Source organism: Nymphalis io, chromosome Z (assembly GCF_905147045.1).
Source record: "Nymphalis io chromosome Z, ilAglIoxx1.1, whole genome shotgun sequence".
Classification (NCBI taxonomy): Eukaryota; Metazoa; Arthropoda; class Insecta; order Lepidoptera; family Nymphalidae; genus Nymphalis; species Nymphalis io.
The window spans coordinates 2,204,835-2,217,905 of NC_065918.1; the positions used below are offsets into that span (position 1 = coordinate 2,204,835).

Sequence of the window (13,071 nt, forward strand, 5' to 3'; positions counted from 1 at the left end):
GCTTTAATTGTTACACGTACATACAAATATACAAAGTCGTGACAGTCGCATGGAGCAAACGTTTAAAACTTTGAATATATATTTGATTTAAAGGCACATTTAATTAAATTATAAATTGAGCTTTAGTGAAATATCAGGTGAAGCAATATATTTTCTTTATAAATCGGATCGTTGTTGACATAATTATATTCAATATCTTCATTGCACTCGCTTAGCAAGGTCATAACGTCAGTAGGTATTATTAGTGGCGCAGTGTCAATAAAATATGTTTACATCAGTTATACACATTTATTTATTAATTATAATAAATTATAAACTACACTACCTACACACTAGCACATGGACAAGTGACTTAAATTATCTACTAATTTAGAAAAAACACGTATCAATCAAAATGGCATGTTAAGCAACAATATATGTTGTTATTGAATTCCTTCAAGAATTATAACAAACTTTAAAACAAAATCTGATGTTTATATATTTTTATCATTTACAATTTGCTAAAGATTAGATGGAATAGATACGCATGTGGTAGTATTTATTGATTGTATTTTTACATGTAATAGTACTATTAAAAGATGAATTACTAAAGTTTCACATCTAAATGTGTAATATTGTTTATTTCATAATACAAATTCTGGAAGTCTTAGTAACAAGTTAATATTTACGTTAAAACATTCTAGTCAAGTCATATTCATTCGCTAAGCATAAAAAATATTAAAAAATGTAACTTTTAAATCAATCGATTTGTACTTTATTGACTTATAGTAATATACACTTCATATAACAACAACGCAATAACATGTTTTAACATATCGAATAATACTGATCGAAAGATAAACAATCTTGGCACAATTTTAGGATGACATCTTGAGGTAGAACACAATATTAATATGTGTAGGCTTCGTCCTTTGATTACATTTTTGACCAGAGAAGTTCTCTGGTTCCGGAGATCCAAAAATTCTATTATATAACGCAGTACATTCATAAGTCTGTTGTCAAAAGTTCCGCTCTTTCTACAACAATATGAAATTCTGTTTCTCTGTATGTCTTGCCATCAGGAAGAACTATTTGTACTTTTTTCTTTTTTTCATTCTCACGTCTCACTATAAAAAATATCACAATAGCCGCTATTAACATAACGAATACAATTCCTACAACGACGAAAATCCAGAAGGTTTGCTTAAAAGACCCACAGCGACTGTCCACGAATGTTGGCAGAGAAATGTAGTGACCTTCCAGATCGTACCAGCAGTTTACAATTCCACCTTGTTCGCTTAGAACTTCCCGCCATTCCTCTGCTAACCCACAGGTACACTTCGCGTTAAGATTTAATCCATCGATTCGACGCGATAATGTTGTCTGGTTGTATACGAGTGAGGAGGGCATCACGGTACTCATTGTATTGTTGTCTATTAACAGTTCCTGTCGTCCCGCAGCTGACAATACTTCTCTGTCTACCGTTAATCCTAAAAAAGCACCTTTACTAATGGTTGACACTGTGTTATTTCTAAATGTTACAGGCCCCCTTGAAGTTATATGAAAACTATCTCCTTCTAAAACACGTATAATATTATTTTCTATCAATACTCTCTTTGGTAAAGTGACAAGAAACGTTAAACTAGATAAAGTATCAATAATCACGCCTTCGATTCGGAATAGATTCGTCACTTCTACGTCTGACACAAATCTACTCGGTAGGGTCTTGGCTTCACCACCTCGCAATATGAAGTTAGCCGTCGTGAACTTTTTAAACGCTTGTATCTCCACGTTATTGAAAACATTGTTTGTGAGCTCTATATTTTTAACTCCAGTTAAACTGGAAAAGGCATACGGCTTCAGAGTGATCATTTTACTATCGCTTATCAATATATCGTTAATGTGGCCTTGAATAGCGTAGGATGAAATTTCGTTGACGGTGCTGTTGATTATTTTTATACTAATACCAGGGTTCATCTCACTATCTCTAGGATAAGGAGACCAGGCTAAAGCTCTTTCGCTTATAACAACATAGCCAACATTTTTGAGCTCTATTGTACGTAATTGAATGAGATTTCGGATTGAATCCGATAGAAAGATAACGCGCTTACAGCCCTCGATTATAATAGCTGTTGCTGTCGAAGGTATTCTGTACGCTCCGTCGGGCCGTAGCGTCAGTTCCTGTTTAGTAAAAATAGTATTTGTTATATAATAATAATCAATAAAACTTTATTTAAAATAATCTATATACTTTGGACGGATACAATGCTTGCCTCATATTCTCCGGTGCAGTGACATATGAGCCTCGTGAAGGAGTCGCATCGACAAGCCTCGTCTTCACAGGCAGTAGGCACAGCGCGCTGTGCAAGCGTTCGCGTCAGCAATAACGCTATCAATGGCCACCACGTCGCACACCGCATTCTGAGCATATCACGTCACCATTGCAATTCGTCTGGGGCCCTGTAATAATATTGTTGTAAAGACTAATAAGTGTTACTCGTATTAACGTGAAGACCTTGAACATAAATGTAACAGTACCAATACCAGTAAGAGCCTGTGAATGTCCCATTGCTGGGCTATAGCCTCCTCTCCGTTTTGAAGAGAAGGTTTGGAGCTTATTCCACCACTCTGCTTTCCTTCACCGTCAAGCACGAGATGAATTACAAGCACAAATTAAGCACATGCAAATTCAGTGGTGCTTCCCGGGATTGAACTCGCGATCATCGGTTAAGATTCACGCGTTCTAACATATAAATGTGGAAATATTAATTTAAATTAAACTGCGCAGGAGTTATCCTACAGCTATATCGCACGGATACTATTGAATTTTCCTCTTACTTTAAATTTTCGACAAGACGATATTCCCACGCGGCCGGACTTATAATCTGCATCCCAACGCGTGTATAAGTATAACAAGACGGCAAACATTATTATCTCTGATTTCTTTCACTTTCTCATGTTTCCCTTAGAATTTGTACAAAAGATAATGTTATGTAAATAAATAATATCTATTTTGATGTACTTATCACTTATATTACATTGATCGAGCCCAGCATTTCATTTTATGCAAATGTAAACTAAAATGGACGTTTGAATTCATTTTATGAATCATCATAGTATAATTTGTTTATTAATTTAATACGAATTTTACACACGGTTGATTTACACCTCTGGTATCTCATCGTTCATCAAATCCGTTGTTAACCTAGAATTGTCGACGTGCGTGCTGTGATCGAAATTCTAGAAGCGTTACGCGAATTAGTTATTCTTAAGCGGTCGGGTGTCATCTGTTATCTTATCTATAAAATTGCTTGCTATTGCTATTATTAATCATTAACATATTTCACAATAAAATATTCAATCGAATCGACACCATTCTTATTATTAATTATTTAAATATTTGAAACTAATATATCAATATATATGATCACTGTTCCTTACCTCTCTAAAACAGACGTATTCTCAATAAAAGAGAGATTATTCCTTTAATTATATTTGTTTTTAAATCACTCGTCACCCTGATCGCACAAATAACACATAGTATTGTGACTATACGTGTTATTCACTCGAAGCAGTTAATATCTATGTGAGTCAGATACGTTTCGTTATCGTCGCGTTATCAGATATGCTAGGTAGTTCACAAATAGTAGGTACTGAATTAATACCCACGTACGCGTACATGTGTGATTGCTATATAAGTTAAATTATAAAGAACCAGCAAAAATGATTGCCACTTGTAATTTTACAGAATAATTATTGAAAAAAAAAACATACATAGTAAGTCTCATTATTATGAACCAAATTTCTTTTTAAATTAGTTCGTGTTTACTTTATGCTTACGACAAAGTTGGGTAATTTACTTTTTACGAAAATGTACACCAACCACGGACGAATTTTAATCTAATGTTATCAAATCTAACGTTGCTATAAGATTTATGAATAGTTTACATACCTAGTAGAATATCGTAATTAATATTTAAATGAATGTTTAAATAAATTTTACTGAAAAATATAAATCTAGTTGAAATTATATTTTATTTAGCATTTTATAACTCGCATCGACATTCCTTTACTTCGCGCCGCGCCCCTTAAGATAACTGGCGTGATATTTATGTATAACGCAAGAATGTCCTTTAATAAGACAAATGTGGTTACTAACAGTCGCGTCTTCTGGCTATGCTAATTACAACTTGCCATGACGCTATTTTAGAATTTAAAACATACTGTTTTGGATTCATGTTTTGCAGATTGCCGTTGTCGCGGTATTTGAGATGTCTGGCCATAATTCCACTGTTCGAAGTGATTTTATTTATTTAAATTGTTATCAGTATTTTATTTGTCTGAATAGTTTTGATTAAACTTCGTTCACAACGTTGGTGGCGCATTGGCGATGTAGGCAATGGTTAATATTTCGCCAATGTCTATGGGCGGTGGTGACCATTTAACACCAGGTGCGCCTACCTATAACATATATAAAAAAACTTCGCGAGTTGTGTGTTCGGCCTCGTTATTCATTTATTTCTTAATTCATATTAATCTTCCATTGACGGCTTATGTTTTTAAGCTAGGCAACCGATTTTCATTACATTTATATTTGCTTTTAATATTAATATTTTATGTATTAACATAATTAATGTATTTATATAATTAAAATGTATATAATATTTACATATATATCTTTACGTATACGTATGTCGCATTTAAGTAAGCGTATTTTCAGATCAACAATTCTTGTACGTTTTAGCAAAGTGGATTACATCTTACATACAATATTACACTATATGTCATATCTACACGTCTTATATACTCAAAAATACATTTAATAATTTCGGAAACATCAACCTGGGCATGAACCTACGTTACTGAGTCAAGAGGACTGTGATTCATAATAAAGTATCTCGAGTGAGTAAGACTATTACATACTCCTTTGTTGTTTGCTATTATATAGTTTACGGTATTTTTAAACTTGCAACGTAAGTAAGTTTATCTGATTATCATACAAAAAATAGATATCAAACATCAAACTTTGGTATAATAATTTATAAGTGTATGATTGCGTCATAGAATTAAACAAAGTTTTTTTTTTATTATAAGACAAATTCCATTATTTTATATAAAAGATTATCATCGAAATTTCATTGTTCTTAAAATAAGCTTTTTAATCATCTAATAATTAAGAATTCAAATTTCACCATTCCACACACGTGATATGCTTAAAACCAAAATTCATATGATTAAACAAATCCGATACAGTCTCAGCCGATTGGGTGACGGTTATAGTTACTCTGATCCTCATTTACGTAGCGTGAAATTATATAACAGTCTTGAGCCATCCTCAATAAATATTTTATGCAAATTAGACTTAGTTCATGAGATTATTGCAGCAGAAACATACGTACGATATATACGTAGATTCTGTTACAAATAACAATATATATATATATAAAGAGCTCTCCTATCCATTGTTAGCTATGTATATACCTCCTTTGAAATTTTAAATTTGAAAAATTAAATTGGGAATTGAGTTTTAATTTAAAAAAGACAAATTTTTATAACGATACCAAGTTAGTCGTAATTCTTTTATTGTAAATAATACTAAGTAGAAATTATTATGATGAAAAATTAGTTCTCACTTGACACCTCGTATGTCTGCGTGAAGCGTGACATCATATTAAATGTAACCTTTTCAATGGCAGATCTTATATGCACGACTTTGGAGCGGTTTGTGTTAAAACATTCAATATATTTATAAAGTAAATAGCAATTCGTATTAATAAAGTAAAGTTATGAACTTTTAACTTTTATAAAGTAATAGCCTGTGAATGTCCCACTGCTGGAGGGGGGCCTATTAAACAAATTGTAATTATTTTATTGAGCTCTTTCACTGCAGCTTTATGGATATGCATGTGCCGTTTCAATCGTCAAACACGTGATGTATTAAGTATTTTTACAAATTAACAACATGAAATCTCAGTGGGTAGTCTGGATTTTTAGTCACGATTTTCGATTCGACAAAACCTCTGTGTTTAATCCACTAGGTAATATCAGCTCTTTCGTGTAAATATTTATTTTAAATGTTTCAATCTGTAGTGTCAGCGAGAAATGTTATTGTTATTATTTCTAGAAGGTATCGTTATCGTAGTCACAAATTAATTGTTCGATGATATTTGATACGCGCGATAAGTATTGTTTGTTCTGCCTTATATAATTATATATATATAAATAGTCGGTAATGAACGTTATATTTAAATCACTCCACATTCCTGTATAGAAGAATATTGACATGACTTTGAAAATTTTTATATTTTTTTGCAACTTATACAAGTCACTTGCAAGATAAATTACTCGACATAATATAACTTACACAAAAACAATAACACCGTCGTTCAACGAATATTTATGCTTTACACATTAGCAATATTCAAGGTTTCTTGCTTTAAATACGTGTTTTATTGAGATTACGTCAGCTACAGTTCGATAATGTTAGCTTATCAAATAAAAATGAACAATAAGATTTAGCATTTATTAATATCATTCCATTTATATTTATATTATCTATACGTTTCTAGTATCATGTAAATCATTTTTTACGTACATTTTAAATTAACAGTATTATTTTACACGTTACTAAAATCTAATATAATATCTAAAAAGTAGGTAGATTTTTTCACTTCTCATTACCAATAAACAATTATAAATACCGCCGATGTTTTCGGAACACTTGAACAAATCAACGCTATTGTATATCTTTTTTATCGTTTATTACATCTGCGTTTTACGGGAATTATATTTAATGTTTTTCCCAATGATTAAAATTAAAACTAATAAGGAGCTCCTCTGCCATTGGTCGAAAAAGAATTAAAACGGATTTACAATGTCTAATGCAAAGCATATGCACGCTCAGGTAATGGCTTAAATAATATATTGTAAATAAAATACTGTAACTAGCCACGAGCTTACAACTCAACGTATTTTAATTGAAACAATAATTATAATAATAATGTCCTCCAGACCGATTTCATCCACGGTGGCTAATTTCAAGAGAGATTAGCCAACTACGCAGGAGATATTATAGTGCACAAGATTGGTATCATACTAATTCCATAATTATGGTATTTCAAATCGTTCTACCGTTACTAAAATATACGCAACCTAAAACATATTTTTAAAACTTCAAATAGCTATCTTTGATGGACTACAAACAATTAAAATTCTAAAACGGGGTATTTAATGTAAATTTATTTAACTGGTTTAGCTTCATGATACTTTACTAAATTTTTTTTATTAATAGTAAAATTACTAGTATGGTAATGCACACAAACATGTTAAAGAAAAACGTATTTTTATAATTTGTAGTAGAATGGCATCGCCCATATATATTGGCATTTTAAGAAATATAATTTTTCCTTCTTACTCCATTTGGAACTTAGATTTTATGCGATAAGGTAAGGGGTGTGCCCATGTGCGCTAATTGATGAAAGTAATATTAGGAGTATATTGTTAATAAAACCAATTTTTTTTTTATTATAAAAGACGCGAAAAACACACTTGAAAAGGAAGAAAAGGGCACCAGATGGTAAGTGATTCCCATCGCCCATAGAAACGGATACTGCAAGATGAATACCCACTACATACACTGACACCGGTTGTAAGATTTTATATCTCTTGATATTACAGTTTTGAAAACTCGATCAAAAGAATGTGCCCAATATCAAAACTCGAGTTGGTGCACAAATCCCGACAACCTGATTAATTTTCATTTACTCATGTATTGCAGTCATTTAATGTAAAATAAATATGTTATTAACCAAGACAATATTTTTTACGTCAGAGTAAATTCAAAGTTCATAATAGAACCGGTTTAACCGATCCTTTTCCTCGTATCATTGTAAGTTAAGTGAATGTATATTTATTTAGGTTCGGTGTAACTTCTAACCCGTTTTCTTTTATTTTTTTAATTGGTTTCACCAAATATAATATTTATTGAACTATTTTTATAGATAAACCTTAAATACCAAAAACAACATTGTTTTGCTTTTAATTTTCAATTTCAGTCACGATTATGAGTCTTAATTTTAATAATAAACGACTTTAGCTAATTTTTTTTTTTTATTTTGGATGAATGTGTTGTATAGTTTTAAATTATTTTCGTAATTAATTGATTTATATGCTCAGTTGCGATTACGACGATGTATTCGTTAATCGAATTAACGTGAACTGTATGCTTCCTGCGACGAACGAAGCCGCTGTTATTCGTACGATGACGGATCATCACCCGCTCCATACTATTGCATTAGCCAAGTAAAAGTTTGACTTAACTAAAAACTTACGAATTTAAATGTATGTGACAAGGTTTTTAATGTTCGTAAAGTAAAATATTTAATGGCAGAAAGAAATGTAAATAATAAAAATTGGCTATTATATCGCTAAAGACAAATATAGAACTCGAAGCAATATAATTATATTAAAGTCAGAGCGAAGAGAGAGATTTTACCCAGAGTTTTATCTTTTAAAAGCTAACCAACGCCAACGTGAATTACATTCACGACTTATTGCATTTGAAGTGAAGTCTTAATATAAATTTTTGCTACAAATGTAGTCTATATTTACCAGATGGCAAATAGAGAGACTGCCACTTTATAAAGTCTTAGGGTTATCATGTATAAACATGTTTTGACGTTGTGACGTGGCATGTTGCGACATCGTGTCGTGGAAACTGACGACGCGATCCCGTCGTTGGGGTCGCATTACATATTTATGGTAGTATTTATTTGATGAACGACGTCGTACCGTACTATGTGGAAGGTCTAGATATCCTGACTTAAATTTTTACAATATGCAACGTCGATTTTCACGACACGACGTCGCAAAGTTACACGATGTCGCAATTTGCCATGTCACGTCGTCGTAACGTGTTCGTGTGGTAGTCCTTAGTATTGTTGTTTACTTTGTGTCGAATAACATACAAACGATAATAATAATCGATCTCTTAAAGAATATTTCATACATAGCCATCATGATCCCTTTTTATGAGATACTAGGAATGTATGTAAAACTAGAAGTGGAAATAAGTCAACATACTAGTTATGTAATAAATATAAAAGCAATATTTTCCAGACTAGTTCCTTCTGGATATTGTTTTGTTTTTATTTTCACATTAAAATAATAACATATATATGATGCTATTTAATTAATGAATTTATTCAGAAAAAAATATATCAAATATTCGAAAATGTATCACATATTCGTGATGTTTATTTGATTATTATATTTTCTATATATTCTATACACATTATCATATTTTCTAATATGTATAATAATATATCAGGCAAAAATTTAATATTAAATTTCTGCCTGATCTTAATTATAATGTTACATTATTTCTGTAAATCTTATTGCGCCCTTGTAAAGGTATACACCTTTAAAAATAACCTATTATTATTAATAATATTAACAGTATATTTATACTGAGATGCCACCGTAATTAAATCAACTTTTTAAAAAACAATCGAAGGGAGTCTCCAGCTCTGAGATTGAATAGCATTTGATGTATTTATACAACATTACTACTTTAGATATAAAACGATTGTGTACCTGGTATTAGGGCTTTGTGCAAGCTCGTCTGGGTAGGGACCACCTGATCATCAGTTATTCTACCGCAAAACAGTAGTACTTGATATAGTTGTGTTCCGATTAGAAGGTGCCAGTGTAATTAAGATGCGATTACAGGCACAAGAGACATAATATCTTAGTTCCCAAGGTTGGTGGCGCACTGGCGATGTAAGCGATGGTTAACGTTTCTTACAATGCTAATGTCTATTGCCGTTGGTGACCACTTAATTATAAATATAAACACTCCGGGAATCCAGAATACTCGATACGAGCGCAAGTAATCTGTGAAGCCTCTACATGGTCCGGTGATTTTCAAAGGCTGAATTAGGGATATATTAGCTGGGTTGGCGTATTGTGAGCGACTCACGTGTGATATATTATTGCATGCTATGTAACTAAATTAAAAAAAAAAAAAGTTTATATCCGCCTTCTAAATTCCGCGATTAATATTTCAATTATCTTGCCATCGAGCTATATAACAACAGTAACAAAGGAGGACATATGATATTCTATTATATTCTATGATATTCTATATAATATTCTATTATTTACGTTTATATTAATATTTTACCTCTAAACAGTTTGCTCTTTATACGAACATTATAATACAATGTACAGTCGAGATTCGATCAATGTTTATTCTTTCTAAGTATTCGCAACTGGAACAATATATTATTGTAAATCTATTATGTATAAATGTAATAATGTAATGTAAATATTTTCTGTTATAAAAATAATAATTTCGAAACTTAAGAGAGATTATCCAAAGAGTCTTATGGTAACATTAACAGCTTGTAAGATTTTAATCAAGTTAACCCTGATGACATTTGATTGAATTTTATTATCATTTTATGTTTATTTATTGTATAATGTTAGTGGTGAAACGATAACAAGAACTTATATATGTGCCTCGAAACGCAATTAACCCGCGAAATCGCATTGCTTGCGCGATTTATGAGATGATTGGCATTTTATCGACTAATGTTAATAACTGAATTTTGCTTTTTGTACAAATCGAATGTTTTCGGTACATCGAAAATGATTTTCATTAAATCGAGCTACATATGGCCATTGCAGTAATGAGCATACTCTGATAAAGTGCTAAGTCAATTCGTTGCAGTTGTTCTACGAAATGTATCAATATTACACATGGAAGGTATCATATAAGGATTGATGGTATTAAGAATCTGGAAAATCATATTATGTCATATTCAAAATACATATCTACACGCGAGTTTTTTTTGTATCACTCCTACACCGATTTTTAAAGTATTTTTTCAAAAGAAGCGTAATATAGCGTATAAGTCATAACCATACCAAAGGGGAATATAATATTTTCAAGTGGCACATGTTTTGTTTCAAAACTTTGATTGCATGCCAAGTTCCACCGGTACATTACCTACGTTTATTTGTAATATCATAAAATAGGAAATAATTTTACCAACCTCATAACAGAATGGGTAAATTGGAGTAAAAACATCAGCGATACTTTTGAATTTTACACTTGTCGTGGCAGTTCTCTCGAGCACTTTCTGATCTCATCCGTATAAAGTCGAGAAGTTTGGTGCAAAGAAAATTATCATTTGAAGGCACAATATTACGCATATCAAAAGTAAGCATGCGTCGCGTCAGTTTCCGCGGTTGCGACTGAGCGCCGAGCGCGAGCTCCGCTCCGGACCGTCAATGGTGACCGGTGAGCGAGTGACGGGTGCGGGCGGCGCGGGTAATGCCAACTGCGTTTGAGACTCCGCTGGGCTCTATGAGTGACCTTCGTATTAAACCTACTCACGGCAAACACGCACCTATAAGCTAGTAGGACTGAAGTAAATCTGTGATATCTTTATTGAGATGAACTCGTGACAAATTTACATCTCACATGAAGAGAAGGTCCTCTGGAATATTCTTTTAATTATTGCAACTATTGCCTTTTAACCAACCGTTTCCATAAATAAAATAAATGTTTTGCTGATATAATTTCGTAATCTATTTACCTCTTTTAAAACGAAATAACCAAGAATAATATGTGTTTCAAAAGACGATGGCTTTGTTGTGTATATATAATATATATGTTTATTTATTAACTAAATAAATATTTTAATATCGTAACAACTAAGCTATCACCTTTTGAAATGCATATAATTATTGGTCATTTAGTTTTAAAAGAGAGCCTTCGCTTAGTTAGTATCTGATTCTTTAATTCATAAATATCAATAAATAATAATAGAGAATAAGTAGAAAATAAATTAAAGTTTTAAATAATTGTATGAAATATAATAGATACAACGCAGATTTCACTTTCTTAGTAGATATGTAACGGACAGTAGAAATGACAGATAAATGAACACATTAAGTTCGACTAAACACCTCATCGCACGAAGACGTTGTGCAGGCTTCCGATAAAGTAACACGCGTCAGATACATATAGATCGCATACGGTGCTGATTGTTTATACACTGCTACGGTCGTAGACTAGATATTTTAACAAATATATTTAAATAATATTTCCGTCACTGATTTAGACTTAAAGTAATGATAGACATATTATTGTCACAACAGCGTATGTTACACTTTGCAAAGTGTACGTAGAATAATTTGTTACACTGCTCTGATACGGTTCTTGTTAAAAGTGTTTTATCCCATTCTATTTATTATATTTTATATCCTCAGATAAAAGGTAAAAGACAATTTCACTAATCTTTTATGAATTGTAAAAATAATAACACATTTGAAAAACATTTTTTGTTCTAAAAACTACAAGTAAAGTAATAGCTTGAAAACGTCACAATGCTGGGCAAAGGCTTGTAGGTTTGTAGCTTATTCCACCACGCTGCTGTAATGTGCGTTGGTGAATACGCAAGTGGCAGAATTACATCCAACATATGCAGGTTTCATCATATTGATTTCCTTCACTGCCGAACTCGAAATTTTAAACACATATAAAGAACATTAAACACAAGCGGTTCTTGCCCGAATTTGAACAAAACAGCTATCTTCGGTTAATATTCACGTGTCATGTTCATTTCGGTTTCACCTTTGAAATGTAAAATTTTCCACTGCATATCGCCGCTATCGTCGCCAATATAATAAAATAATACGATCATCACCTTTCGGAAGTACACCCTTTTTTTATTACTTTTTCTATTATTGAAATAAAACTTCAAAGGCGGTGAATCGACAGCCGATAGGTGGACGAAAATTGAGAGTCTTTGAAGGAGGTTACATGTGAGAAAAAAAAGATATAACATCAGGAAAGATCAGCACCTATAAGCTATATGACCGGGATGTTTGGCGTTTAAGAAGCTTTCATCCAGCAGTGGACGGCGGTAAGCTGAAAAAAACATATAAGCCATCAAAGAATTGGATTTAAATTACATTACTTTTGTCATTACTCGTCGTCTATAACTATGTCAATGGCAACATTAATATAATAGGTACAGTACAGTAATAGCCAGTTAATGTCCCACTGCTGTGCTAAGGCTT

The 13,071-nt window shown here is 32.1% G+C and overlaps 2 protein-coding genes across 3 annotated transcripts in view; one reads left to right on the top strand and one right to left on the bottom strand.

Annotated features, from left to right (window-relative positions):
• Positions 1–13,071, top strand: part of LOC126780367 (E3 ubiquitin-protein ligase MYCBP2) — a 93,051-nt gene that overhangs the window by 30,611 nt on the left and 49,369 nt on the right. The gene's annotated exons all lie outside the window — the stretch shown is intronic.
• LOC126780373 (uncharacterized) lies at positions 286–11,331 on the bottom strand. 2 transcript variants are annotated; one of them, XM_050504826.1, is made up of 3 exons: positions 3,421–3,575; positions 2,253–2,439; positions 286–2,160 (listed from the first exon to the last, which is right to left on the bottom strand). In XM_050504826.1, exons 2-3 carry the CDS (start codon positions 2,406–2,408, stop codon positions 985–987), a joined length of 1,332 nt encoding a protein of 443 aa, XP_050360783.1. In that variant the 5' UTR covers positions 2,409–2,439; positions 3,421–3,575; the 3' UTR covers positions 286–984. The 2 variants fall into 2 exon arrangements, with proteins under 2 accessions (XP_050360783.1, XP_050360782.1); XM_050504825.1 differs by lacking the exon at positions 3,421–3,575 and adding an exon at positions 11,037–11,331 and having other exon boundaries at positions 287–2,160.

Bases quoted from the DNA above. Each gene is read 5' to 3' on its own strand.
- LOC126780373 (XM_050504826.1), bottom strand. From the start codon at position 2,408: ATGCTCAGAATGCGGTGTGCGACGTGGTGGCCATTGATAGCGTTATTG. The intron at 2,161-2,252 runs GCAAGCATTGTA...TTTACTAAACAG, and splicing joins ACTGCACCGGAGAATATGAG to GAACTGACGCTACGGCCCGA.